The sequence below is a fragment of the Ischnura elegans genome, chromosome 1, assembly GCF_921293095.1.
Source record: "Ischnura elegans chromosome 1, ioIscEleg1.1, whole genome shotgun sequence".
Taxonomy (NCBI): Eukaryota; Metazoa; Arthropoda; class Insecta; order Odonata; family Coenagrionidae; genus Ischnura; species Ischnura elegans.
The window spans coordinates 78,366,197-78,393,173 of NC_060246.1; the positions used below are offsets into that span (position 1 = coordinate 78,366,197).

Genomic DNA, 26,977 nt, shown 5'->3' on the forward strand with positions numbered 1-26,977 from the left:
CTGAATTTTTACAAACACCAACTGTTCAAAACTATTTAAAAGTCAGGTACGGTTATTAAGAAAAATTACTGCAACTATTTAGGGAGGTATAAAAGTGTAACCAACAGATATGGTTCTAACTTTGCAGGATAATAAAAATGAAATTTAATGATGCACAAATTTAAGGAACGGCATCCAATAAGCCTCAGTTTTGAAATTATTTGTGGTAGAAACCTATGTTAAAACCAACAGGAGTAGTGCAAAAACTCATTAGACAAAGAGTAATTACAATCAGGGCCAAATTTAATAACAATAACATAAATTTACAGCTATCAACAACTGATGGCTGCTGGTAATCAAACAGACGACAACAATCTCTAAATTTTGCCCTGGTTCAAAGATCAAAAATGATTACTGACAAAACCTTACCATTAAAATAATAAACTAATATATGTATTTCAAAATTTTGGATCTTAGGCTCCTCATAGAGAAGAGAATGGAGGAGAACAAACTGACTTTCATAGCATTTGTCATTTTAGAGAAGGCATTTGGTAACGTGGAATGGAATTCAATGCTTAGAATTCTGAAAGAAATCAGTGCTCTACAATGATCACCGAATTGTTCATAGTTTGTAGACAAACCAAGTAAATGTGTTCGAATCGATACCTCCACTGCAAAAATGCTCAGCAATCACTCACCAAATCAAATCCACTCATCTACTTACCCTAGTAGCGCTGAGTATCGTTGAGCGTTTTTGCAGTGGAGATATCGAAATACGGACCCAATGGTGCAGAAATAAGAATAGGAAAAGAGGTGAGACAAGGGCATGCACTTTCCCCAATAATTTTTAATGTTTACATCGAGAAAGCCATCAATGAAATCAAGGAGAAGGCTTTGGGTGTCAATATCCATGGAGAAAAAATCAGTATGCCATGATTTCCTGATGACATAGCACTCATACTCAAGACAGAGAAGGATTTGAAGAAGACTTTGAAAATTATGGAAAGGACGATGGCCAGATATCAGCTGAAAATCAACAAAAAGAAGACTAAGATATTAGTATTCAGCAAAAGAGAGGAGGCCAAGACAAACATTAACCTAAGACAGCATAAGCTTGAAGAGGTGAAAGAGTTTTCTTAACTGGGAAGCGGAATTACCACTGATGGACGAAGCAGAAATAGTCATTACAACAGCGCAGGCAAAGAGGGCTTTCTACAAAAACTAGAATCTTCTTACAGCTGAGAGAACAAGCATAGATGTAAGGAAACAATTCATAATGTGCTAAATATGGAGTATGTTTCTCTATGGAAGTGAGGATTGGACATTGACAGCGACCAAAATGGATCGACTGTGAAGTAACGAGGAAGGGCTAAGAAAAGTGGGAGAAATGAGAAGTCTTCTTAAAATCTTAAGCAGAAGACAGGACAACTTAGTTGGCCACATTATGAGGCATGATGGCCTGATGAAGACAATTGCAGAAGGACAGGTGGAAAGGAAGAAGGGCAAGGGACGGCCCCGAATGAGTTACATAGGACGGACTATAAAATATGTAAAAGAGAAAAAATGTCACTATGAAAAGGCTAGCAGATAGGAGAGAGGAATGGAGAGCTGCATCAAACCAATCTTAGGATTGATGACTGATGATGATGATATTTAAAAATATGTATCCTCATGCTCCATTCACTACCAAATTGAAAGAGGCAAACACCTGGAAAAGCTCTGGCGAATAGGTATACAAGATGCAAGAACTGCAGCTCTCATAAGATTAGTTTTGCATCACCAAGAGCCAATAAGAACAGGCATGCACGAAATAGTGAAGGGAAAATTCAAGTCTAGCCACAAGGGTAGTTGCCCAAGTAGAAGGATCATAATGAGGAGCCTCAAGTCCACGGTTTCACTGTTCCACGAATAAGAGAACTATCCTCAGGGCTCACACATACATAGTCTAGAAAAGTTGATACCAGTTGGATACCAAAAATATGAACAATACAAAATTTCATTTTCTATAAGACAGAGAAGTTTAAGAGTTATATGTTGTAGGCACCAGGGTATCCTGCCTTCTACAAAAGAGGCGGCCATAATAGAATACTTACATATGCTGCCTGTATTTAATTACTGATAATCTTGTGCATGAAGTATAGTCCAAATCTGACAAGACCTTAAAGAGCCTTCTCATTCTTTGATCTGGAGGCATTGAATATGGCAAAATATATCTGTTCATTAGCTGGATTACAGCCAGCCTAATAACAAAAGAACAAAAAAATAATATGCATGATATTGTTTCCATCTATTTTCCAATTTCTACTCATATATTTACAACTAAGTAGGGGTACTTTTATAGCATTAACTTTTTTCTAGAAATAAATTTAATTATGAATTGATAATACCTTATGGCCAATGATGAATATAAAACGTAAAATATTTTAAGAGATCCAGAGCAAATAGAGGTGTCCAATCATGAGGGAATATTATACTATCATCTCATGAATCCATTATGGAGAATTAAGAAATGAAAGTTGGAAGGGAAAATATAAATTTATGTGAAGGCAACTTTAGCATGCTTTTCATGGTTTAACCCCTATTAAATATATTTATGAAAATTCCTGGATACTGCCGCAATAGGTAAACAATAGGTCAGTCTTCATAACTAGCCATGCAAGACTGAAGCAAATAGTATTCAATGTATTGGCCTTATAAGAAATACTACTGGAGAAATACTAGGGAGCACCCACTTCACAATATGTACATAGAATACTATTAGCTACAAATACAAGCAAAAAATGTAATAAAAGCACTCAAGTGTCAAATGCAAGGCCTTAAAAGATCAGAGGGCCATTCTGCCACATATTTGAGCACCTGAATAACATAAGGGACTCCTTTATGCATCCACATGGTCCATCAAAGTATTCCAGGAGACTCAAATAATAAGACTTATGTGAAGTTCCATTGAAAAATACTTAGTGCAAATTGGAACTCATCCACCATTTCCAGTTAGTAGCACTGGGCGTTTGCACACATTTGACGCCATGGAAGTACACAAGATTGAACTTGCATTTAATGAATGGATGCTACCAATCATTCAGATATGAACTTTTTATCCATCATGCATGCTAAGTGGAACGAATCTTTGTTTTTCCCTAACAAGGTATGCAATCTTGGTGTACAATAGGGTGGTTTCCTATTATTTTTTTATTGCCTAAATCGAAAGGTTATTACTCCTGGAGTACGTATTTCACACTTTTAGATTTTTAAATGACCATATCTATTTTTCGCGATTAAATTAAAAGTGAAAATTTTCAAGCGCGCGAAAACGCGACGCTTAAGTATGAATGTCGGGAAGTCTCTCCGCGTGACGTATTTCTGGTTCCTGTTGCCGCCTTGCGAGGTGACCTTGAGGCGAGGCTTAGCGCTGATATGAAGCAGGCTGCTAGCGGGTAGCCTAGTATCCTGCTGGCTGGTAGCGCTTGGCTTAAATAAGGATTATTAATAACTTATCAAACGAGGAAAACTTTCCGACGTTAGCCAGTTTTAATAAGTGATTGTTAAGACATGTTTCCCTGAGCTCTGCGCCTCATGCATGCATTGGTAATCTCAGACTATGTATAACTCCTATCTACTCGTATAGAAACTAGGTCCCTGTGAAGTCACGTGGAGTGGCATCGCGTGGGCGCCAATCTGGCCGTTTTCAGATGAGGATAAAAATGGACCATGCATGCTAAGTGGAACGAATCTTTGTTTTTCCCTTACAAAGTATGCAATCTTGGTGTACAATTTGGTTGAAAACATGCTAACTTTGACATTCCTTCAAACAAAAAGTATAAAAATACTAGGTACCTCTCTTAATTGTTTAATTGATAGTAAAAGACTCAAACTACCCACAAAGAAATTTTAAGAAAATAAAAGGTGGCCTTTTTTAGTAATTAATTGCTAAATTATTACTAATTTTTATTGTTTAAACAAGTCCTAGTTGTTTAATATTACTTCAAATTACTTGAAAGCTATGTCAGAATGTGCAGAAATACATTTTCTTAAAAATGAAACAATAGCCACTGCTTTATGGGTCACGGTTCCTTAGTAATCAGCATTTATATGTTTTTTCATTTTTTTACTCAAAGAGGCCAGACTCAGTAATGCTCAAAGAATTATAATTTTATAACAGTTCATTCCTGAGCTGAGATAAAGTGATCATTATTCATCACTAGGATACTGCTTTCACATAAATAAATTTCAGAGAAATTGGCGATGGTCACCTGACATGATTTTGCACTATCTGCCTGATTTGAGATGAAAAGGCCCTGCTGAAATAAAAATCTTCCATAAAGGAATGGTTATTTCCATAAGTTTATCAAAAAGAATGAGTTAAAATTAGAATTACCATCATCGTAGAAGTACGCAATGCACATTAACAAAACACACTTGTATTTAACTTAGTACTTACTGCTACTTCAAGTATTCTTTTCTTTTCACAACTTGCTACCACCAATTCCAATTGTTAGTTAAGACTTAAGCTCATGCAATTAAAAAAAAGCATACTGCTTTTGCCATGATATAGAATCACTATTTCAGCTTTCGCTAGAATTAGCTTTTTTTGCAAATGAGAAATAAAATTCTCTTTTCAGATGACCTAGGAAGCCGGACTATATGCATGGCGGAGGCTTTTTTATGGCTATTAAAGCTGTCATTTTTTTGTGGTGACATGAATTTAAGTACACAAAATTCTAGAAAACCTTTAGCTGAGTCAATAATTTATATTTCTGCACATCTTCTTCAACTATATGTCATTTCAAATATTTTTTTGCAAAGCTCTTTCTTTCAATGAGTGATCAAGGTTCAAACAAGTTTTCCTGCCATTTATTTCAGTGCCATCGTGGCATAGTGAGGATTACTTGGAGGAACAAATGTTTATACTAGAGATGTGCGAATAGTATCCGCGAATACTCGAATACCTCGAATATTAGAAAGTATTCGATATTCGAGGTTTCGAATAGTTATGCGAAAAGTACCGCCTCAAATACCTCGAATACTTTAAATTTCGCGTCATACACTGTCGCACGCACGTCGTTGGTAGTTGACTCGGAAAAATGTAGAGAACTGTAGTTATTTAGTGCTCGCAGCGCCGTTTTACGCAAGTTGACGAATTACATCAAATTCGTGGATTTTAGCGGTGAAAAGAGTTCGACGAGGGGAACCGAAAATGGTCGGGTGAAAAAATGCGAAAATACCCGATTCCCCCCACCAGGAGAACCTCAGTACCGTGGGATAGCAACCTCAGGGCATTTCCCACGATCCGCTATCCCCCTCCATTCAGCACTCGCCTCACCCACTCTGACGCTTTCCTTTTCTCCGAAATCAAACAAAAGGTCCCAGCTCGCGCAGGGATCGCATTACGGAGACCACTGCTTCGGAAAAAATATCGAGTTACGAGAACAATAAAAACGTGTTTCACGCCCTCCCCCCTTTTCTCGCCCACTGACCTTTTTCTGGCTACCTGCTTCGAAGTTCCCCATTTCTGGAGGTCAACTGCTGTGTGAGTACCGTGGGATACTTACATTAGCGCATTTCCCAAGATCCGGTATCCCTCTCCATTCAGCACTAGCCCACACTCTGAGGCTTTCCTCTTCTTCGAAATAAAAAAAGGTCACAGCTCGCGCAGGGATCATATTACGAAGACCTTAGCTTCGAAAAAATACCAGGTTACACGAGAACAATAGAAACGTGTTTCCGGCCCTCCCTTTTCTCCCCCACTGACCTTTTTTTCCTACCAGCTTCGAAGTTCCCCATTTCTGTGGAAGTTAACCGCTGCATGAGTCATCTATTAGCACAAAAGGTGTCTAAGAATGACTTTCGTCAATTGATGTTACACCTCTATTGAATTGAAATATTAGTAATGTGCGCGTAACTTCAAAAAGAATGAGACCAAACACGACGTATTTCTGAGTTTATGTAAGCATTTTACGCAAAGAAATAAATGTCAAAATACGACGGAGACTTAGCATTCTGGCGAAACTCGATATGAGCAGCAGAGCTTCTCGGAAGTTGATGCGGTATTTTTTTCCGAACGCATATATCAAGTTACAATTAATGAGTGGTGCGATAAATCTTTATTGTTACAGTCCCAGACAAAGGGATATTTTCTCAGAATATTTGGTTTCTCCCTGATAGCAATTCAAATTCATCTTCTTATCTCGTGAGAACTCCCAAAGATGGACTGAAAATAATTGAAGAAAATCCGGTGGAAAAGAGCTTGTATGTTGCAAAATGCCTCAGATTGTCAGCCAGCACTTGGCAGCAGAAGTGGGGGTAAAGCGATGTTAGTTGAATTAATTATATGCCCAATTGTTTCCATAAAATTAAAATATTCATTAATCAGCTAAATTCCTGTTCGAATCATTTAAAGGAAATCAAAATTACTCCCCAAAATCTTGTGTTGCCTGCTGCATAGGCAACCGAGTCAAACATTCCAGCATTCATCATTTAGTATTCGAGGTATTCGAATATTCGAGCAATGATTTAATATTCGAATTCGAATATCGAATTAGAGAAATCTGCTATTCGACCCATCTCTAGTTTATACAGTAGACTCTCGTTAACACAAACAACCTTATTACAAAGTTCTCGTTATCACTTAGTAAATCGTTGGTCCTGAAGAAAAGACCTATCCAATCTATAGAAAAGAAACATTTTTACGACATTTTTATTACTACAAAATCAACCTCAGTCCCGGTAGTTACAAAATGAACTTTATTACCAAGTTCCACAAATAAGCAACAGCATTTAGGTGGATATACACAATGCTACATTTTAATCATTACGCTACGTTTAAGTTCTCCTCATGTATTGTGCTCAAGAGAATCAATTTTTCTTTCTTCAGTAGGTGATACTTCAATATATGTATGCAATATCATATAATAAGCTTCATTCTTGTGGATCCATGGTGACCCACTCATTAACACTCGAAAATTGGACGTACAGTTAGTACTTTTCCTACGCACATTCGATTTACGTATGTACATTCGATTTACGTATGTACATTCGATTTACGAACGAGATACAAACATTCAAAAAATTAAAGCGTACCCAAAGTTTCAAATTTGGCACCTATTGAGTTGGGCAATGCAACACGGTGAAGCATAAAGGAACTCGCACTTTGGGCATAATCTGAACAAAGACTCATTGAATCCGTTGTGAAATCAGGAACTGTTCAACGTTTCTACCATTCTTCCTTCGTGCGTACGGAGATTTTATTTGGCTTTGGCTGCGTTGCACGTGCAGCTAGGTCATCACAATGGTGAGTTAACCTCTTCCCTACACAGGGCCTGATTTCACGGCTTGAATTTTCTGATGCTAAAGGAGCAAGGCCGGCTTTTCACGACTTGAATTTTTCGAAGGAAAAGGCCAAAGGCCGTGTTTTCACGGTTTCGCGGTCAAGCATGCCAAGTGGGTCCCAACCGCCATTAGGGTCCCTCGGCGCGAGAGGTCCGACCCTTTCCTATTGTCCGTGTGGGGATTACCTCGGCCCATTCCGGCTCTCAGTGTCCCACTCAAGGAAGGTGCTCATGGTCACTTATTTGTTTATGAGTTAAAATAACTAAAAAACGTAAATGATGCATTTTTTGAAAATCAATGCGAGTAATTACATTCTGTATGTTCTGCTGATTGGTTCCAAATTTTTAACGGAATTCTAGCGTTCATATTAACGGAGTTGATCATCACCTAGAACAATTTTTGGAGACGCTAAGGTTAGATGTTTAATTATTATTTTTATAACTTACTAGCAAGTTTATAGGGGCGATATTGTAATGATTTACATCTAAAAATATACGTTACTCTGTTAGCTACATTCTAAGTGTATATTTGCGGTGAAATTCGATAGAATATCCGATTTAACTTCTATGAAAAAAGCCCTCGTAATGTAATAAAATTTGATTCTCTCAGTTCTTTGTCGTGAGCCAAAATTACAGCGGCTATTTTTAGTAACCTCTTACCAACCTTTGAATACAAAGGTATTATAAACGAATTTCGCTATAAATACTGATTAATGCCTATCCTAAAAATTCGTAAATTTAATGTACCAATAGGGAATGTTTTACGAATAAACATGTTGTGAGAAGCATTCCATACCATTGCAGGAATAAGAACTGCTCTACCCAGGTAATTACTCTCATATTGTAAGTACTCTCATTGGTGTAAGTATTCTCCTTCTGAAATATGTACGTGAAAGATGATAACCTCACTCTTCTCGGAAAAGCTCATTTGGCTATGATATAGTGCCTTTTGCTGAAAACCCTAAAAATAACCGTAGAACTTTGTTTAAAAGTTCTACAGGCATTGCAAAATGAAAGGAATACATTGATTAACTGACATTTAATGCAACTGTAACAATTAAAAAAATTAAAATTGCACTGGCAACAATAAACTGACCGCAAAAGTACGCCGGGATGGGCTGCCTTCGGGGAAAAGGGTCGAGGATTATATTTGCTCAGTTGCCGCGGAAAGGGTCCGGCACCCCGCTAGAAAAGGTCATTAAGGGGAGGGAGCGACTACCTGGTCAGACCCAAGCCGAAAAAAAACTCCGTACGGGGCGAAAAAGAAAATCTCAAACCCTTCGTAGAGCCAAAAGCAACTTCCCGCGAAGGAGCTCGGCGCGAAAAGGTTAACGGACAATTGTGATGCAGAGTTGCATTCTTCAGGATAACCGCACTCCTCGATACCTAGCATAGGTTTATCCACTTACGAGCAAGGTCTCAAGGAACGCATCTTGACGTATATCGAGGACTTACTGTATTCGGAAAGATATCAACCCTTGATTGCGTCATGCTGCATTCTTTTTTTGAGAAAATGAAATGAATGTGCTTGTTTATACATATATTCATACGAACTTCGTTATGGCATAGGTTTTTTGGTCCCATGAACTTTGTAATAACGAAAGTCTACTGTAATACCAAATTTACCTTTCCCGTTTGTCTTGCTTGCCATATGTCCAGTAGTTTTGTAGAATGCATGCGGGGTATTTTTCCATTTGTGTCATAAATGGAAGGTATTCCCTCCCCTTTCCAGCAAAATGATTATATAGCTCAGCCATACTCCTTGAACCAGAACATCGCACCTTAAACTGAAGAATTCAACTGTGTAAAAATCTTCCAATATAAGACCCAATAATACAGTAGAAGTCCATTGCATGTAACGAGTAGTGATAAACCATTAAAAATAACTAACGAAAACATAAACTATTCACAGTGACATATCATTAACATTTTCTTAATCAGGTAAAATTGAGGTAATATTAAAAGTATGAGTTTTTACAGAGGATCAATACAAATTTTAAAAGTAAACAATTTTTACACTATCAATGTCTTCACAATTCAATGCGGTTCTGAGCTTTCAAAGCCTCTAAACATTTTTTTCCAAGCCTTCACAAGGCAGGAGACTTGAAGTTGTTTAAGTGATTTTGGAAGAAAATTTAATAAACATAATGCAGAGACTTCATTAATGAAGTCTCCGCATGAATAATAACTTCTTTTAAGAACAATACTTTCTTTTGATCATCGATTCAAACATGGATTTAACTCCTCATTTTTTACACAAGCAAACTTTTTAGCATTTTAATTTTTCATGCACAATTAATAAACTTGAGGGATACTATATTTGGACTGATTTGGTAAATATGGATTTACTTCTTCCTTTATGTGACTTATGTCTTTATAAAGACTGCTTACAAAGAGGATATTCACTGTAACAAACTTCAGCTGTAATTATAATAATGATACTCATAAAAGGTATATATACCAATTATTTAAAGAATAGAGATATTAAGGGAGATACATTGTATGAATTAGGGTTAACGAAGATTAACAATCTCTCCGTGATGATGAGAAAAACAATGGGAGACGAAAAATAATGGACGAAAATTCTGGTAGACGACGCAAAAATTAAAAAAGGCAGTATTGTAGTGAAAATAATGGCATTTGGTTACACGCGCCGTTGCTTCTGATGTTTTGCCAGAAGTAATTATGAATTGTGTAGGCAATCTGGGTGTAAATTAAATTTGTGAAGTACCGTACAAACGCATGTAAAAGATGCACCCCTATTTTGAGCATCGGAGCTAAAGAAAAAAAATTTTGCAGCATTTTTTTTATCCTATCGCGCTGTGTTGCAGATGTTTGCCTGGACTTTCGACGGTTACCAAAATTTCCACTTTCAATACTAAAAATTTACGCTGCATTTTTCAGCCAATTTTACACAATATGTATGGCCCTTGGAGATAAGTAGGTATTCACTTGTAGTCTTAACCTTATAATGCTTACTAGGGATGGCCGGATTGGATACCTCAGATCCAAATATCCATGCATGATGCCCTTCACCTTATCCTTTGGATTCAAATTTGTCTAAGGAATTGAATCTGAACCCAATATTGTAAATCAATTCTTTCGTGAATGCAACGTACCAGAGGGTGTTGAAAGAATTCCCCAATCCTCTCTTTGTATAAACCATTGCACTTTGATACTTGTCCTACTCACGAACAATTTTGTTTAGAAGTTCTCGTAGGATTATTACAATAGAATTTCAGCCATGGAAAATTTTAATGCAAAAGACAACAGTCACACAGCATGAATCTTCCCAAGAGATTGAACAATAATCGGGGGAATCTCAGCGCTGCAAGGTAATAACCACGGTGTAGATTTCACAAAACCACCCTCGGCCCTCCAACAGTCCATGCGTCTAAGGTTATTTTCCTTTTCGAGACCACACAGACCATAAATCATTATCTTCAAAGGAAAATATCAAGTTACATGGGAATAATGAAAACATGTTTCATCCTTACCCCATCTCACCGACTGACCTTTTTCGGTCTATCAGCTTCAAGTTCTCCCAGTTTCTGGAGGCCAAATACTAGGCAAGTAACCAACTGAGCCTGAATATACCTTGATTACTTTCAGCAATAGTATGAAGCGCACGAGGTTAAAAAAAATGAGACCTAACACGATGCATATCTGACAGCATTTAAGTTTTTTAAGCTCTAATTGATTGACACAAGGCTATATAGTTACAAAAAGGCTGATAATATTCAACATAGTCCAAACAGCACAATTTCTGAGGAAACAGGCGCAGCATGAGCACATTCAAACAAGAGGAGATGGGCTGGACACTTCAGGCAATGCAAACTACATACATCACATTGCTGCACCATTGCCCCTTTGCTTTGAAGGAAACGACTTCACATGCAAGATCGGGCGTGTTGGTCCCTTGCTTCTTCACTCGTTGCCTCGTTGTTTGAAAGACGGAAACCTTCCCCTTCTCCTTCCCCTCTACCTCTCCTTCAGCACTCTTCACTTACAAGCATTTCTGATTTCTTCTATCTGCCATTTCGTCCAACAATGTACACACTCATTTGATTTTTTTAAACCGCAGGTTTAAAACCAATATAATTTTCAATTGGAATAACCCTCATAAAAGCATCTGAAGTTGATTTTTGAAAAATCAGGCCCTTAACATAACGGAAATTACTTGGCAAGACAGATATTGACTATTAATCAGGTATCGTCCCTAAAAACTATGCGTTTATCTAAGTTTGATACATGATTAATATTTGCAGTATAAATCCACGGGATGCCCACTCATAGCAGTGAATTAAGTGCACCCTCCGGAGCAAAAAACCCTGCGCAATCTTTTCCCTGTTCACCTCTGCGGTAATGACGTGACAGCACGATGCTCACGAATAAGAAATGTAAACAGGAGCAATGTAAAAATGCATCACTAAGGGAGAAACTCCCCTCCCTGCTGCTTGTTTTTGACCTAGGGTTTCAGATGACTGACTCACGCTGAAAATCAATGCCACTCACATTCAGTTCCCTTTATACTTGCAACGGGGGAATGATAGGGGGGTGAAAGATAAGAAATTTGTATAAGAGACGCACCTCCAATTTTGGGTGCAATTTCTGGGAAAAAAAGTGTCTCTTACACGTGTTTGTACGGTATTAGAACATGTCATCGCTCCCAGTCTTTGTCATTGTTACCTCTGTATGTAACTAAGCTGATTATATGATATTTGAACTTTGGCACACTTGCCACCAATCTACCGATAGCATGTACCGCTAGTGTCTTCAGAAATAAAGAGGCTGTTGTGAACTGTAGTCTTCCGGTGATGGTTACTTCCGTCGGTGTGTCTTTCCTCCTCCGTGATAAGTCTATAATTATCCAGTGCCTAATTAATAAATCTCAACAGTTATGAGTACCTATTCCTATACTAGTGTGTTTGCAATTACTGTTAACTAAATTTGTTAAATTGCAATATGTGTTGTCGCCCCCGATTTTATTCATGGGAACTTATCCAGGGCTATTGTGATTAATATTTACGAGTTAATTTGATTTGTGTTTAAAATATATGTGTTAATGCCATTTAAAAACTCCTGATTATGTCTATGCTAATCTACCAAAATACACATTTCATCACCACAAAAAAAAATTCTATTTGATCTAAAGAAACAAACCTCATCATCCAAAGTTAACTCTTCAAGAATTGCAGAGAGATTGGATACTATTTCTTCAGTATATAGATCAGAGTCCATCAGGAGAGTTTTCACCAAGAGAGCCAACTTATCTCGAACTTTAGAAACTCGATCCATTTTCCTCTTTTCAATGGTTGACACAAGATCAGCCCTTAGAACTTCCATTTTAAAAAGATCCGGTACCTGATCCAAACAGTCCAGTCGAATCTCGAGTTTTTTATCTTGAAACCTAAAATATATTATTTGAATTATTTTAAGGTCCACAAATATCATTTTCAACTTGCACATAGTAATTATTGACGGACAGCTAGTTAATGAGCACAAAAATATGTACTAATAATAATATTTATCCTTAGATCAAATTTATAAGTGGCACTTAAAGTCATCAAAAATGGAAACAATATCTGACACAGTAGTATTTGCATAACATAAAAAAAACAATCATTCAAAATTCTTCATGAAAAATTTGTCTTAAATGAATTTTACTCTGAAATTTTTTCCATATATGCGTAATTCAGAAATCTACTTTTGTCGCAATGAATATTGGGTAAAGGTGTATTTGCGCCATGAGGGAAGAGTAGATAAGGAAGGGTGGAGAGAAACCCTGCATTGGCATTTTGCCTGCTCTTAATGAAAGGCACCGAGGGGACCACAGCTTAAAGTCCCATCCAATGGACGGAGCTTTGCAATTGAAATGTTCTCCAAACAACGTTAAAGCAGGGATCGGGCAGTCTTTGAAAATTCTCTGCCACTGCCGAGATTTGAACCCGAGCCCTTGGTATGGGAAGCCAAAACTCTAGCCACCACACCAACCCCATCCTCAACTTTGACTTTTTCTTGATAGATGATACCAAAAATTCCTCATTTCTGGATAATTGGATAAGATGTGAGCTTCATTTGGCCTGGTACACCAAGGAAATAATAATTATCTTTCACCTAAGTATGTAACTGGATCTTGGAGCCAGTCAGTCATTCGAGGGTTGAAAGTAAATATTTCACTCAACTGGTTCTTTACCTTTGTATAGGTGTCATTTATCTTAGACTGTCTAAAGTCAACCAATAAGATTTGTAAATCTACCTTGACTGAACATCAGCTGTCACAATGCCGATGTATGGTTGACATTCTGTGAATCAATTTCAAAGGCTGGCCACTATTAGCAAAGTAAATGGCCGACAGTGGTCTACAATTGGCTGTGAATGTCAGGCTACTGGCAGGGCATCATGGGTACAATGTTGGGATGATTGCAGACCAATGCTGGCTTGTTTTTAAGCTTCTTGTATACAGAGCATAGACAATTGTTAAATTACCAATGAAGGCTCAACGTAGAAAGGACAAAGAAAGGTTGGACTGACATTTTGCAGGTCAAAAGTCAATGTTGAGTAAATACTGGGTCGTCACCTGGGAATCTAAGTAGTATAGGTATATGTACCAATGTCAGACTGTTCTGACCCCCTGTACCATATTGATTACCTCTACTGCACAAATGCTCAACAATCACCAACTGGATCAAATCATCTAGGAGCACATTCATATTGCTGGACTCCTAGATGAGCGGATTTGATCAGGTGGGTGACTGTTGAGCCTTGTGCAGTGGAGGTATCGATATACATATAAGATACTTCTTTTTAAAGACTAGTGTTTATCATATGGAAGATAAAAATACATACTTCAAATTAATTTCATTGCATTATGATTGGAACTTATCAAACCGACAAGGAGGATAATTAATGCCCACCTGCCAAGGAAAGCATTCCACAATGAAGGGCAATCTTGATTGAGTTCAATATTGGAGGGGCTTGAGAAAAGTTTACCAAGAAATTTTATCAGAATAGAGCGGCATCCGTGTGTCATATTATAGAGAGCAGGCTCCAGATTCCTCAATATGGGGAGAGTCAATTCACTACATATGCTGTGTAGTTTCCACAACCAGACCAAACAACCCTTAAATTTTTCATAGGTTAATACAGTTTCACCTTCAACAGCTGTATACCTCGGATAATGCACCAACAGATCTTCAAAAATTACCTAGAATTACAGCAATAGAGTAAATAATTGAAAATTTTCATGAAAATTGAATTTTGAGGAAAGTATTTCCATTTGCAATTTTCAACACCTTTAAACTCACTCTTGAGGCCTCACCATAAATATATAATTCCTCCTTGTTTCTGGATGATTGGTTTAGAAAAAAATTAGAGTTTTAAAAGTCATCTAAACCACTAAATTATATCAAAACAGGCCTCAATCGAGATCACAGAATCAACTTTACCTAAGAAGCAATCTGCACATTCATAACATGGTGACAAAACCGATTTGTGTCTGCCCAATACCAGAAATTATCAATTTTACTTAAACAAAAATGTTCAGTATCAGCTGAAAAAACTAGTCACATTACTACTGAAAGAAAGATGGAAAAGTCACTGGATGACCCACAGAACTGAACAGCTTATATGGCTAAATAATTTACTCTAAAAATAATGACAGCATATTTACTATTAAAATAAAAGGTGCAGTTGATTACAATTGGACACCCAAGAACTGTACTTCATATATACAGATCTATAAATATCTCAGGAAACAATAATGTGAAAAAACACAAATAATCTTAAACGAGATATTAAATGAAATTATTCCAAATGGCATACATAAAAATTTACTATTTTCATAGGATTTTGTTCAGTTATTTCATTCATCACCGGAGGGTCCAAAACAATGTATGCCCAAGCTTTCATTGCTTATTTTGTGTTAAAGAAACATCACAACATTATCAATGTTATGACATTTGCATACTTTCTTCATTTTTGAACTCATTTTTCACAAAAGGCAAAACTTAATTTCATAACCACTGGGACGAAGGCAGAGGTAAGTCCTGGATGAGATACAAGTAGGTGATGAAGAAATGCAAAGCAGAAGAATTATGCATGTGTTACAATCAAATTATGCTAATTCAGCAATCAGTACAAAACTACATACTTTTTCAAAGGCAGGCCTAAGGACATTACAATATTTCCTGATGAAATCCACTGTAATACTGTAGACAAGCTTATTTGATGCTTTTACTCTCTTTTGACAATTCAACAATATCATTTGTATCATTTTCTCTGGTACATTAGGAGAATGTTCCACCATAGTGCCAATAAGTTTTATCATTCCATCCATAGTAGTGTAGGACATGCCAGGGCTAATAAGAAATGCATAAAATAAATTCAAAGAAATATAACATTTATCACACCACAAAAATATTTAGCAGAAAAAAAGTTAAGAAAACTGGAACATACACTCCGGATATGAACCATACTTACTGTACAACTTTCAGGAGTGAGGAAAAAACATCGACTATGAGAGGTTCCAGTTCATTCAAATTACAAATAACTGGAATAACATCTTGTGATACAAGTACTCCCAAAATTATTTTCTGACAGTGGTGGAGAGCAATCCTTTCATGTGTAACCCTTTGGAGCTGACTTATTAAAAATAGAATAATATGCTGAAAAGGAAAATATTCTAAAATCAATGAAAGAGGAATAACAGAAGGACAGATCAAGCCAATTTAGTAATTTTTAAAGTTATTTTCACGTACATATTAATAGCCTAAATTAACTGACTTTCCCAAATGTACATTTTTATTAAAATTATGCCATTGAAAACACTGCAACATAGAGGTGTGATGAACATATTCACTGGAACAAAAGCCCAACGATAGTTAACCTATTTCTTTCCATTACTGCCGAAATACTGACAAAAATATACCTAATTACTACTTTCCAGCGGTGGACTGGTTACCCAAAGAAGCAAAGTGGTCAAAGGGTTCCTACAGCAAATCCCTCTCAAAAAAAGTAAGACAACACATTTAGGTGAGGATGTTTTCATAAAAACGATCAAAGTAAACAAAACAATTCAGTTTATAAATCAAAGTAAGTCATTTCAGCTCTTCAGATGTCAAAGCAAACATGATCATAATTTTATTTTCTGCTTACCTCAAAAGCTAACAATTTTTCAATGCTCACATAAAACTAAGGACTCAAAATTTGATTTAAACCAAGAGCTATGCCACTAGGATTTTAGTAGCCAAGAAAATTTCTCCAAGCGTGGGCCAATTTTCAATCTTACTTGGGTTAGTAATTATGCAACTCATATTGGCTTCATTATAGCTAACCTGACCTCTAATTATCTCTTGACATTAGATGTGTTACCAGCATATTGTGGCCACAAGGTGAAAAAAGAAAATTCCAATAAATATCAATGATTTCTTTGCGTGAATCTAATTTCCTCTTAACTAAGTTTACTAACCTCTTATTTGCAAGAAAATATTTGGAATAAAGATTCTTGCTAAACAAATAGGCAAAGGCAAAATGCCAAATATAGTGAGCTATTGACAAAATGACCACTATAACCTAAAACCAAGCTAATATGAGATGAATTCAAGGTTAACCAAAGTAATAGCAGATCATCCATGATCATTCAGATGCTTTTCCCTGAGAGATGTCTCGTAATTCTAATAATTAAAACGTTCTTCAAGTGTACTACCACCCAGCCATACTTGCACAAAGCTAGGACAGTTATACAGCTAATAAACTAAAAGCCATAGTTTAAATTTATTATGACCTGTTCAATGAACAACATTATTTTACTCTCTTCACTTTCAACATACAATTATACACTTCTTAAAACAACACATATCACACACTTGCAAAATGAGGAATTCAAAATACTTTGCATCTACAAACAAACTGAAACATAAATCAACCACAAAAAAATCTGCAGATAATGTTACAACAGTGGCATCAAAATTGGCTTTTAACCCTTAGAGTGCAGGAACATTTTTATACATGTTGCAAGCTGGCTGCAGCATTTACCCAAAATTTTTATTGGTACTTGATTATATTGCACTTGGGCAGGGCCATAAGGATCGCAAAGGGGCTTGCTTAATTCTACTAGACCAGCCCTCATGGCAGAGGGTGCTTCCTGCACAGGGGGTCTTCTGCACTGACTGGCAGCTAAAATCAAGAACTACTGCAGCCTAAGAGTTAATCAGCAGGATGAAATGACCCAAGATGTCCACACTACAGTAACAATGAATTTCAAGTCATAAAGAGTAACACAGAACTTACATTTAACTGCACATCAGAATATGGATGCTTGTCTTGGCGTATACGTAAAACTTGAGCTAAGTTGAAAGCTGTATGCAATTTAATGCCAACAGAGGCATGGGTTAGAAAGAAGGGTGACGCCAAATGCAATACCAGATCATTGTATTCCCATTCCAGAGAAGATGTGGTGATGTCCACTGGAACACCACTCATATACTTTCCAAGATCCTAGTTAATGAAGAATAAGAATTCTTTAAGATAATTTAATCATAATTTTAAAAAATCTTTCTTACGGATTGATAATTTGGTTATTATATGGGTTAGAAAAATTTTTAAACGTAAAATTGGTAATTATTGCATAAAAGAAAAGAAAAATTAATCCAAGCCAAGGACAAATATCAGCTACGTAATGAATAATAGGAAATAAGTTGGCACCGAGGCAAGTTAATACATAAATATGATAAAAGAAAACAAGATGGGATGGCAATCAATATATACAGTGGAACCTCGTTAAAGCGAGTACGGGCTATAGCGACACCCCCGCTATTACGAGAGATAGCCGATGCACCGACAATTGACCCTATAATAAGAGTGTTAAAAAATTCGTTTTTACGAGACCCTTTCGGTGTTGGCTCTCGCCATAGCGAGGGTTTCACCGCCGGAAGACTTTCATCAAGGCTCCTTAACCTCTGTAATTGCTAGCGATCTGTTAGAAATGAAGTTAATGGAGTGCTCAGTCTCAAATTTATGTGGTAAACTGTCGTTCGATAAATATAATGATTGACGAAACAATGCTTTGCATGATTTTTATTCAGTGCGGCGCTTATAAATTGTTTGAATAGTTAGTCGTTATTTGAGTAAGGAAATTTAGTGATGCAAAAAAACATTGCCTTTCGTCTGGATTTATGCTTACGTTTATCGGATAGATATTTATCTGTCGCCGCACCACTCCTGTTCCTGTATATCTGTTCGCAACAGGTATATTGGCTATTATTTGCTCCACCTCCGGTAAAGCGACAATTCGCTATAGCGAGTGTTTATTAGTGCACCATGGGGTGTCGTTATATCGAGGTTGCACTGTACTTGCTCTAGCACATAGAAAACAACTGACATTATGTACACCATACTCATAGCTGATTTAAAATAGTAATTCTGATTTAAAAAAAATAAAATGAGGATTAAGGCTAAACACAACAGGCACATAGTGTGAATCTTCGCCAAGAGATGGAACTACCATCGGGATAACCTCAGCGCCGTAGAATAGTAACTATGTCCCACATTTCCCAAAATCCACTATCCCCCAGCCATCAGTTCTCAGACCACTCCTCTAACGTTTCCCTCCCCTCCATTGTCCCCCAACAAGCCTCTGGCACACCAGATCGTTGCTCGCTCAGGTTTCATGTTACGAAGACCATAAACCCTTCGAAATAAAATATCAAGTTACACGAGAAAAAAGAAACCTGTTTCACCCTTTCTCGCCAGCTCAACTTTTTCACTCAACCTTTTTCAAAGCTCCCAGTTTCTCGAGGCAAAAAAAATGAGTCACCTGTTGAGCCCAAAAGTGTCTAACCATGACTTTCGGAAAATGATGAGGTATCTTGATTAGGCTGAAATATTCGTATTGTGCCCAAGATTCAAAAGAGAATGACACCAAACATGGAGTATTTTTAACATTTTTTTAAGAATTTAAGCATGTAAGTGGTTTCCCTGTAAAAAATTTAAAATGAAAGTGGAATGGGGAGTAGGAATGGATTGAGCCCTGAGTTCTATAGCCAACAAAAATTTCAAGTTACCCTAGAACAATGGTAAGTGGTTTTGTTCTAATAGCTTCCCCTCTCCTTCTCGCCATCTCCCCTCTTTTCACATGACCTGCCTTCCCGGTCCCCAATTTTTGAAGCATGAGTCACATATATGTATACCGTGCTCTTATGTGACAACCAATAACTTTCCGTTATTTGTGTTTTACCTCTGTATGATTTCAAGAGTAGGAATGTGCACTAAATAAAAAAAGAACGAGCCCATTTATGATGCATTTCCGACTAAATTTAACTTTGTTAATCATGCTTCCCTCACTTTTATCTATCGATTTATCAACAAAGCACAAGTTCCTATATTAGAGCGCACCCAAAAAGCAATGAGAAGTTTTTACTTCAACAGCATAATTTTGCTTGAATTAGCATAATTGTATTAGCATAATTTCCACTGATATATCCAATGATAAAAGTAATAAGGATTACACACAATAATTAGAAAAGTAGGTATGTGCACATCACGTTGTATTGTACACGTTAGTGCACATAAAATTGTGCATCCTACATTTTTGATTTTCTTCCACACATGTGAGTTTAGAAATTGACATATGACGAATTTAAAAAAAGTTCTGATTCAATCTAATAAAAATAAGACCTTTTTCAGATTCAACACACAGAAATACATACATGGTCAACATCAACAGAACTTGAAAAACGTGGTAGAATCGTAAAAATGCAGACCTGTATTAATAGTATTAGACCCAATCAAAACGAAACTGGAAATTCAAACTGCACACATCACTTAGCTCGCACGTTTCTGCCGAGAAAAAAAGACTTCACAAAATTTCATGATCTTACAAGCTCCTCCCTCCATATTCCATCTGTCCGTGTTCTCTCCAGTGCCTCGCTGCTAGGAAGGTAGAGTTCCCAAACACCCAAACAACACTCCCCATTCCCACCACGGCCCCTCGCCTCCCATGCTTTCGCAGCCCCTCCTTCCTCTCACTGAGTGGATGAGTCGTTCTATTTCCCACAACTCGCCGCCGGCGATGCCCACTGACGCGTCATGTTTTAGTCATTATTATTATGTATTTGATTTATTATTTTACACATACATATTTCTTGGTTATAAAAGTCGCATTGGACTACTAAATTGGCTAGAATTCTTTTGTTGGGACTGCTTTTTGCCAAAAATAATATGTTCAATTAATTACAACAAGCAAAAACTTACAATTTCCAATTTATGTCAATTTAGATAAGCTAAAAAATACATAAAATGTCGCGACGTGAAAAACCTTACATCATCAAATAAAATCCCTGCAAGTAAAATATAAGTTAAAACGGCAGCGGAATGGGAGAGCTCCAGGGGAAGATCAAATTGTACCGGAGTTAATCAAGTATGGAGGAAAAAATTTAACAAAGAACCTACATATACTGATATGTGAAATATGGGAGAAAGAAGAGATGCCTGAGAAATGGAAGATTGGTTTAATTTGTCCTATATTCAAGAAGGGAGATAAATTGCAATGCAGCAACTATAGGGGAATCACATTACTAAATGTCACTTATAAGATACTTTCTTGTATACTGCAGAGGAGACTTAACATGTATGCTGAAGTAATCCTTGGTGAATACCAATGTGGCTTCAGGCCGGGAAGAGGAACAACCGACCAAATCTTTGTAATGAGACAATGCATGGAGAAATGTTATGAGTACAACATTGACCTACATATGCTTTTCATTGATTTCCAGCAAGCTTTTGATAGTGTCGATAGAAGAAAAATGTTGAAGGCATTGGAGGGATTTGGAATACCAAAAAAACTAATTAAGTTGGTAAATATGACTATGGAAGGATCTCAAGCTAAGGCCTATATCGGGGGCAAGACTAGTGAAGCCTTTAAGATAACAACTGGAGTAAGACAAGGATCTCTATCAGCAGTACTATTTAATCTGTGTCTACATGAAGCCATGAAAGAACTGGGGTTAGAGGGGACAATTGTGCATAAATCTACTCAGGCATGTGCCTATGCCGACGATATAGTTCTAATGGCACGGAATATGGATTCTCTGAAAGAAATACTCAAAATCTTAGAACAGAAGAGTAAGAATATAGGGCTCAGAATCAATGAGAGAAAAACGAAATACATGAGAATGTCGACCACGGAAGACAGAAGATGGACTCAAAACGTTACATTTGGGCAGTACAACTTTGAAAATGTAAAATATTTCAGCTACCTCGGTACTAATTTAAACTGTAAGAACTCAATGACGGAAGAGATCAACAAGAGGATAATGGCTGGAAATAGGGCTTACTTTGCTAATATTAAGCTCCTGAAGTCAACTCTTCTATCTAAGGAGATGAAATTCAAGATCTATAAGACACTTATTAGACCGGTCGTGACATATGGAGCAGAAACGTGGAGCATCTCCGCTGGAAACGAGCAAGCTCTGCGGATATTTGAACGGAAGGTTTTGAGAAAGATATATGGTCCCGTGACAGATGGGGTAACTTGGAGGATAAGAACAAACAAGGAAATAGAAAATATTATCCGAGGTGAAGACATAGTGAGGTTTCTGAAGACCCAATGGCTAGCTTGGCTAGGTCATGTAAAAAGAATGAGTGAAGAAAGGATGCCTAAGAAGATTCTACATGGAAATATGGATGGAAAGAGAAAAAGAGGAAGACCGAGGAAAAGTTGGATGCAGGATGTGGAAGAAGACATAAAGGCTATGAGGATTGTCAGATGGTGGGAAAAAGTGCAGAACAGGAGGGAATGGACAGGCGTCTTGAGGGAGGCCAAAGCCCATGCCTGGCTGTAGTGCCAAGGAAGTAAGTAAGTAAGTAAAATATTGTTTTCATTCCTTGAAAATGATGGATACATGCCTCCGTAGACCTCCTCCGGATGAGTACCAAGTACTTCCCCTTCGATGTCTAATTACACTACAAACAAGTAATTTGAGGAAAGTTGAAGCCAAATTTTTGTTTCCCGAAATCATCAGTTCAAACCTCTTAAAGCAAAGCAGGGTAAAATATAGATTAACCCAGTTAAAAGTTAATTCCATTACAAATAATTTAATTGCAAAATATATAGTGGATATAACATAGTTAAACAATTTATGTTGAGCTTTTCCATTTGCTGAAATAGATTTTTGCATTTATATAACTCATCAAAATAAAGTTTTAACCTATGTTTAAATTAAATTTTAACCATAGCAGAAATTACGAACAAATAACAGACCCGTAAATTGACCGCAAACCTGAACCATCGCATCCTGTTCATCGAATGCGAATGTTCAAATGAACACGAAATCAAAATGAACGTGAGAGCTAAAATGAACAGCCAGAGGAAACGAACAGCCTCCAAAAAAAGAATGCACTGCGACAAAAGAATACGCTGAGAAAAAGAACGGCTAAAATGAACTTAATATTTTGAACACCCGTTCCAACCGTTCAGCAGCTACACTGTTCGTTTTCGTTGACGGAGGGGAATGATATAGAAGGAAGGGAGGGGCTTGATCATCTATGATGCACTTCAGCGGCCTTGGATGGCCTGCATCGTAACTGCCATCTGTTGTGACCACTACACACTTGCTGGAGTAAGCTGCAGTTCAAAATATCTCTTCGTGAGCATACCTGTTGGACCGAATACGCCGCACTTTTGCAGCGTAGACATGACAGTGAACAGGGAGTTTTATAGAACTGTTTGTTTTCAAACCAGTTCATTTCAGGAAAACGTTTGTTTTGGCAGTTTGGTTCTTATTGACCCATCTCTACAATATAATATATTTGTAATATATAGAGGCTACTTTTCAATCTTGAAAGTAATCCTCTGCTATTAAAAAAAATGATCTATTCAATTCCATCCCAAGTAGCCATGAATGCCAACTGAATATTGGCCCAATATCAGCTTCACATTGGCACAAAAGCCCCTCATCGCCATCATTTATTTGCTAATGCTGGCTTTATATGGGCCTACATTGACTGAAATCATTTGCTGATGTCATGCTATGAGGCAAAATAGAGAAAGTTTCAGAAGCATGTTTTAAAAAGCAATTCATGAACTATAGAACCCATTAAACATTATAATGCAAGACATGTATGTCAGGAATAATATTTTTTGGTTTCACACACTCAGGACTTAACCATTTTTGCAGCTGGTTTATAAATTTTTCCATGCTATCCGGCGATTATAGACGAAGCTTCAAAAGCATGTTTTAAAACTTGATTAATGAAATTTTAAACTGACATCAGTTTAAATACTCTATCAGTTAAATATTTAACACAAATAGGATTTTATAATTATCTATCGATATATCACAAATTCTACTGAACTATATGTAAATACCTTCAAAATACCTACCTCACCCCATAAAAAAATACTCATGGAAATGTGGTTTAAAAACATTTTTATGATACACTGGACTCAAGTAAAAAATTTTCCCTTGAAACAGAGCTGATTCTGGGCTAAAACTCCACTGAATGCGTGAAAACTGCCTTGAAACAACCTTGTCACTGTACTGCACTGCCTTGTCCTCAACAAGAAAAAGAGCACTCAACTGAAACTCTGATGCCATTCTCCCTTGCAAGTCCATTGCATTTGAACTGCTTCTCCCTTGCTGCATGTTTGCTCCACTGATACTGAACTGGACAATAGGCTCAGGCCAGGCCGAATTTATGGCTCCACTGCATCTCTCTTGCCGTACGCCTTTACTGCCCTGCCACTGAGCTGCTGCAGCATTTGGGTATCCCCTCTCCCTCATGAATTTCAACTGCTTCTCCCTTGCTGCACGTGTGCTACCCATCACAAGTTTTGCCAACATACGGAACCCTTCTACCGGACATATACGCGACCCCTGTTTTCAGCGGCAATGTATTTTTTTAATTTAGCTTTTGGCAACACGTATATCTTTTGCTGTGCGTCAAGCTGTCGGTTGCCGTTATTTCTCTCAAGTTGCTAGGAGTGAAAGACGAGTGGTGAGCGTGGGTTTTGGCATGAAAAGATTGATGACATAAATATTTTCCCGGTACTTCGACAGTTGTTAACGGCAAGAATTAATCGAAATTAAGGTGAAGAAGAGAACGAGGCCGGTGGGGTGACTGCAGTCAAAATTGGACGAAAGCGTTATAACTTCTCTGATGGTATGTTTATTCCTTCCATGTATAGCCATGAGAACGTTGACATTGAAATCGTGTTTTAATCCAGGCAGGTTTAAGGATTTCGAGCTCCTTTTTCGGGGTTCATGCAGCCAATAACGAATTCTTCTTTCAACGCCTTGGTGACTGCCGTCCACTTTTCCTGCCTCATGGATACCCCAGACGAGGAGGAGAATACACCGACCAGTCATCAATGCCGCGCCGTCCGTTAGTCATCCTGTAGAGGACTTTACAGACTCGGTGAGCTCGAACAGGCTTTCGAAGAAATAAGGAATGCGGATGGGTATCGCTATAGTGCAATGTATATTTACTGCTTATACTTATCAGTTACTGCTGATAGTTTTGGAAGCTTGCGTAGTTTTCGTTTGGAGTTCACACACAGCCTAACGAGTCTCCGTTTTTCATTGAACTATGATGCAAAGCGCATGCTTCCTCAGTGATAATTTAAGTTTTGCTTTCTATAATTTGAATGCTTCACATTAATGCACCATATAAGTAATAAGCCAAGTAAAGGAGTCTTTATTAATGTGCAATTTTGCTAATTTGATTTTGAGTTAAGTCGTTTGTCTCTCTCATCAGTCATGTTTCTTCTCTATTGCAGGAGCATCTAACTTCCATGACTTCTTTCATTTAGAATATTTATGTGCTTTTAACAGTTATTAATTTATTGATGTATTTTCATGTTCTAATGAATTGAGTCTTGAAAAATGTTGTGGTCATTGCAATCGTTGATCGCAATCACCTGTCCACCCTTTATCTTTTATCATGCATGCAAAATTGTGGGAGAAACCTGTTATGTGATCCACTGTTGGCTGGGTTGCGCAAGTTGTTAATCTACTGTGTTTCATATGATTTGACAAGGGAATTTTAAGGGATTGGGTAGGGGAATTGTATTCAGCCAAACAAGGGAGTTTCAGCCTGGCATACAAGGGAGTTTCAGTCTCGCTAGCCAATGGAGTTTCAGTCTAGCTGGCCAAGGGAGTTTCAGTCTAGCTGGTAACCAAGGGAGTTTCAGTCTAGTTAGTAGCCAAGGGAGTTTCAGTGTGGCTAGCTAAGGGAGTTTCATTGGAGTAGCTGGAGTACTTAATTCTTAATTGCACTGCTACTGCACTTCCAAACTCCACTTGTTTTGTTTCAATTTCAATGCAGTTTCAGCATAGAAGCAAGTTCCACCCCCCCTTGTAGGGGGTGGAACCCCTGCGAGAAAGAGTTAATATTAGTTTTGCTTCCTAGTATTGGTAGAATAGAATAAATTTGTTTTATAGGTTAATATTTTTATGTTAAAATTAATTTGTTTGGGGGGGTGACCGTGTCCCCTCTTGGTTATGCCACTGACTGGAGCAATGGAACACATGAGGTACTCCTCACGATGGTGGATATTACTCAAGTCATCAGTCTGATTTCCAAAGGCAGATTTTTGAGCTCCCTCATGCAATTTAATATTATACATCAATCGACTATAGTTGATTTGGATGAATATCAATTACCATCAATACAAGATGTCCATGATTACATACATTAATGTTTGTTACAATTGTTTAGTCTTATTTCATCAATTTGTACTCTTTGAGTTACTGTCACTCGAATGGATTAGCAATCATCAGCGTTGCGCTGTACATCATTAGTCATTTCACTATGCCATGCTTTGTTTGCTTTTAGTGGAATCCTTCCAGATCCCTAGAAAGATAGGGAGGAAGGGAAAGAACAGCCTTCCTTCTGCTGTTTTATACCACGCAATTGCAAGCAAGCATCTGTTGGTATTAATTTAATGTTATGTATTTACAACTTTCGAGTAATAAAAATGCCAGGTTAAAAGTTAAACTTCTTTATCATATAAATGCCGCCATTCCACTCAGCAACCTCTCAAACCATTGATTTCAAAAAAACTGTTCTTCAACAATTGACATAAAACACATGGATTCCATACTCTGAACAAAATAAGTGAGACTTCTTCGCTCACTATTCTCTACTTCTTTTATAAAATCCGGAATTAAAGTTAATTCGGTAAACCTTCGGAAAGCAAATGGATACCATGAATTTGCTTTCCCTTTGCACCATTGGTAAATCGCAATCGGAAAGCAACTTACGGAACATTTCATCAATGCTGTTTTACACCCTCTTAGCAAACACGACTTAAGTGAAAATCTGTAACAACCTGTGTAATCACCTTACTAGCCTAATTCCACGAGAGATGCAATAAAAATACTGATTCTGATCACGACTAACCCTCTGAACAAAAGGCAGTATAGAATGAATGCGATAGATACTTACAACTCATGCGCTCCGTGAAGTAGGCATTATGATCGCAAAACTTGGATCCATACATAAATGAAATGCTTTAAAAGGACAGCAAAATTGTCAAGTTGATTCAATATTTCTGTCTTACCTTCAGTCTTCGAAGAAGAACTAAGTCATCCAAATCAGAAGAGAAGTCTTCACACCGAAATAGCGCCATTTGTATCAGTATCCTGCAGCAAAAATCAGACTCGACTAAACAA

At 37.3% G+C, this 26,977-nt stretch overlaps 1 protein-coding gene across 5 annotated transcripts in view; it reads right to left on the bottom strand.

The window, feature by feature from the left end:
- Positions 1 to 26,977, bottom strand: part of LOC124163764 (sister chromatid cohesion protein PDS5 homolog B-like) — a 64,234-nt gene that overhangs the window by 36,854 nt on the left and 403 nt on the right. For 4 of the 5 annotated variants that reach the window (XM_046540851.1, XM_046540864.1, XM_046540858.1 and 1 more), the window contains 8 exons: positions 26,866 to 26,947; positions 17,595 to 17,801; positions 15,786 to 15,970; positions 15,457 to 15,664; positions 14,222 to 14,511; positions 12,468 to 12,714; positions 8,931 to 9,091; positions 2,073 to 2,219 (listed from right to left, as the gene is read on the bottom strand). In XM_046540851.1, the coding sequence (XP_046396807.1) occupies positions 2,073 to 2,219; positions 8,931 to 9,091; positions 12,468 to 12,714; positions 14,222 to 14,511; positions 15,457 to 15,664; positions 15,786 to 15,970; positions 17,595 to 17,801; positions 26,866 to 26,947 (1,527 nt within the window). The other variant, XM_046540869.1, reaches the window with a different exon arrangement.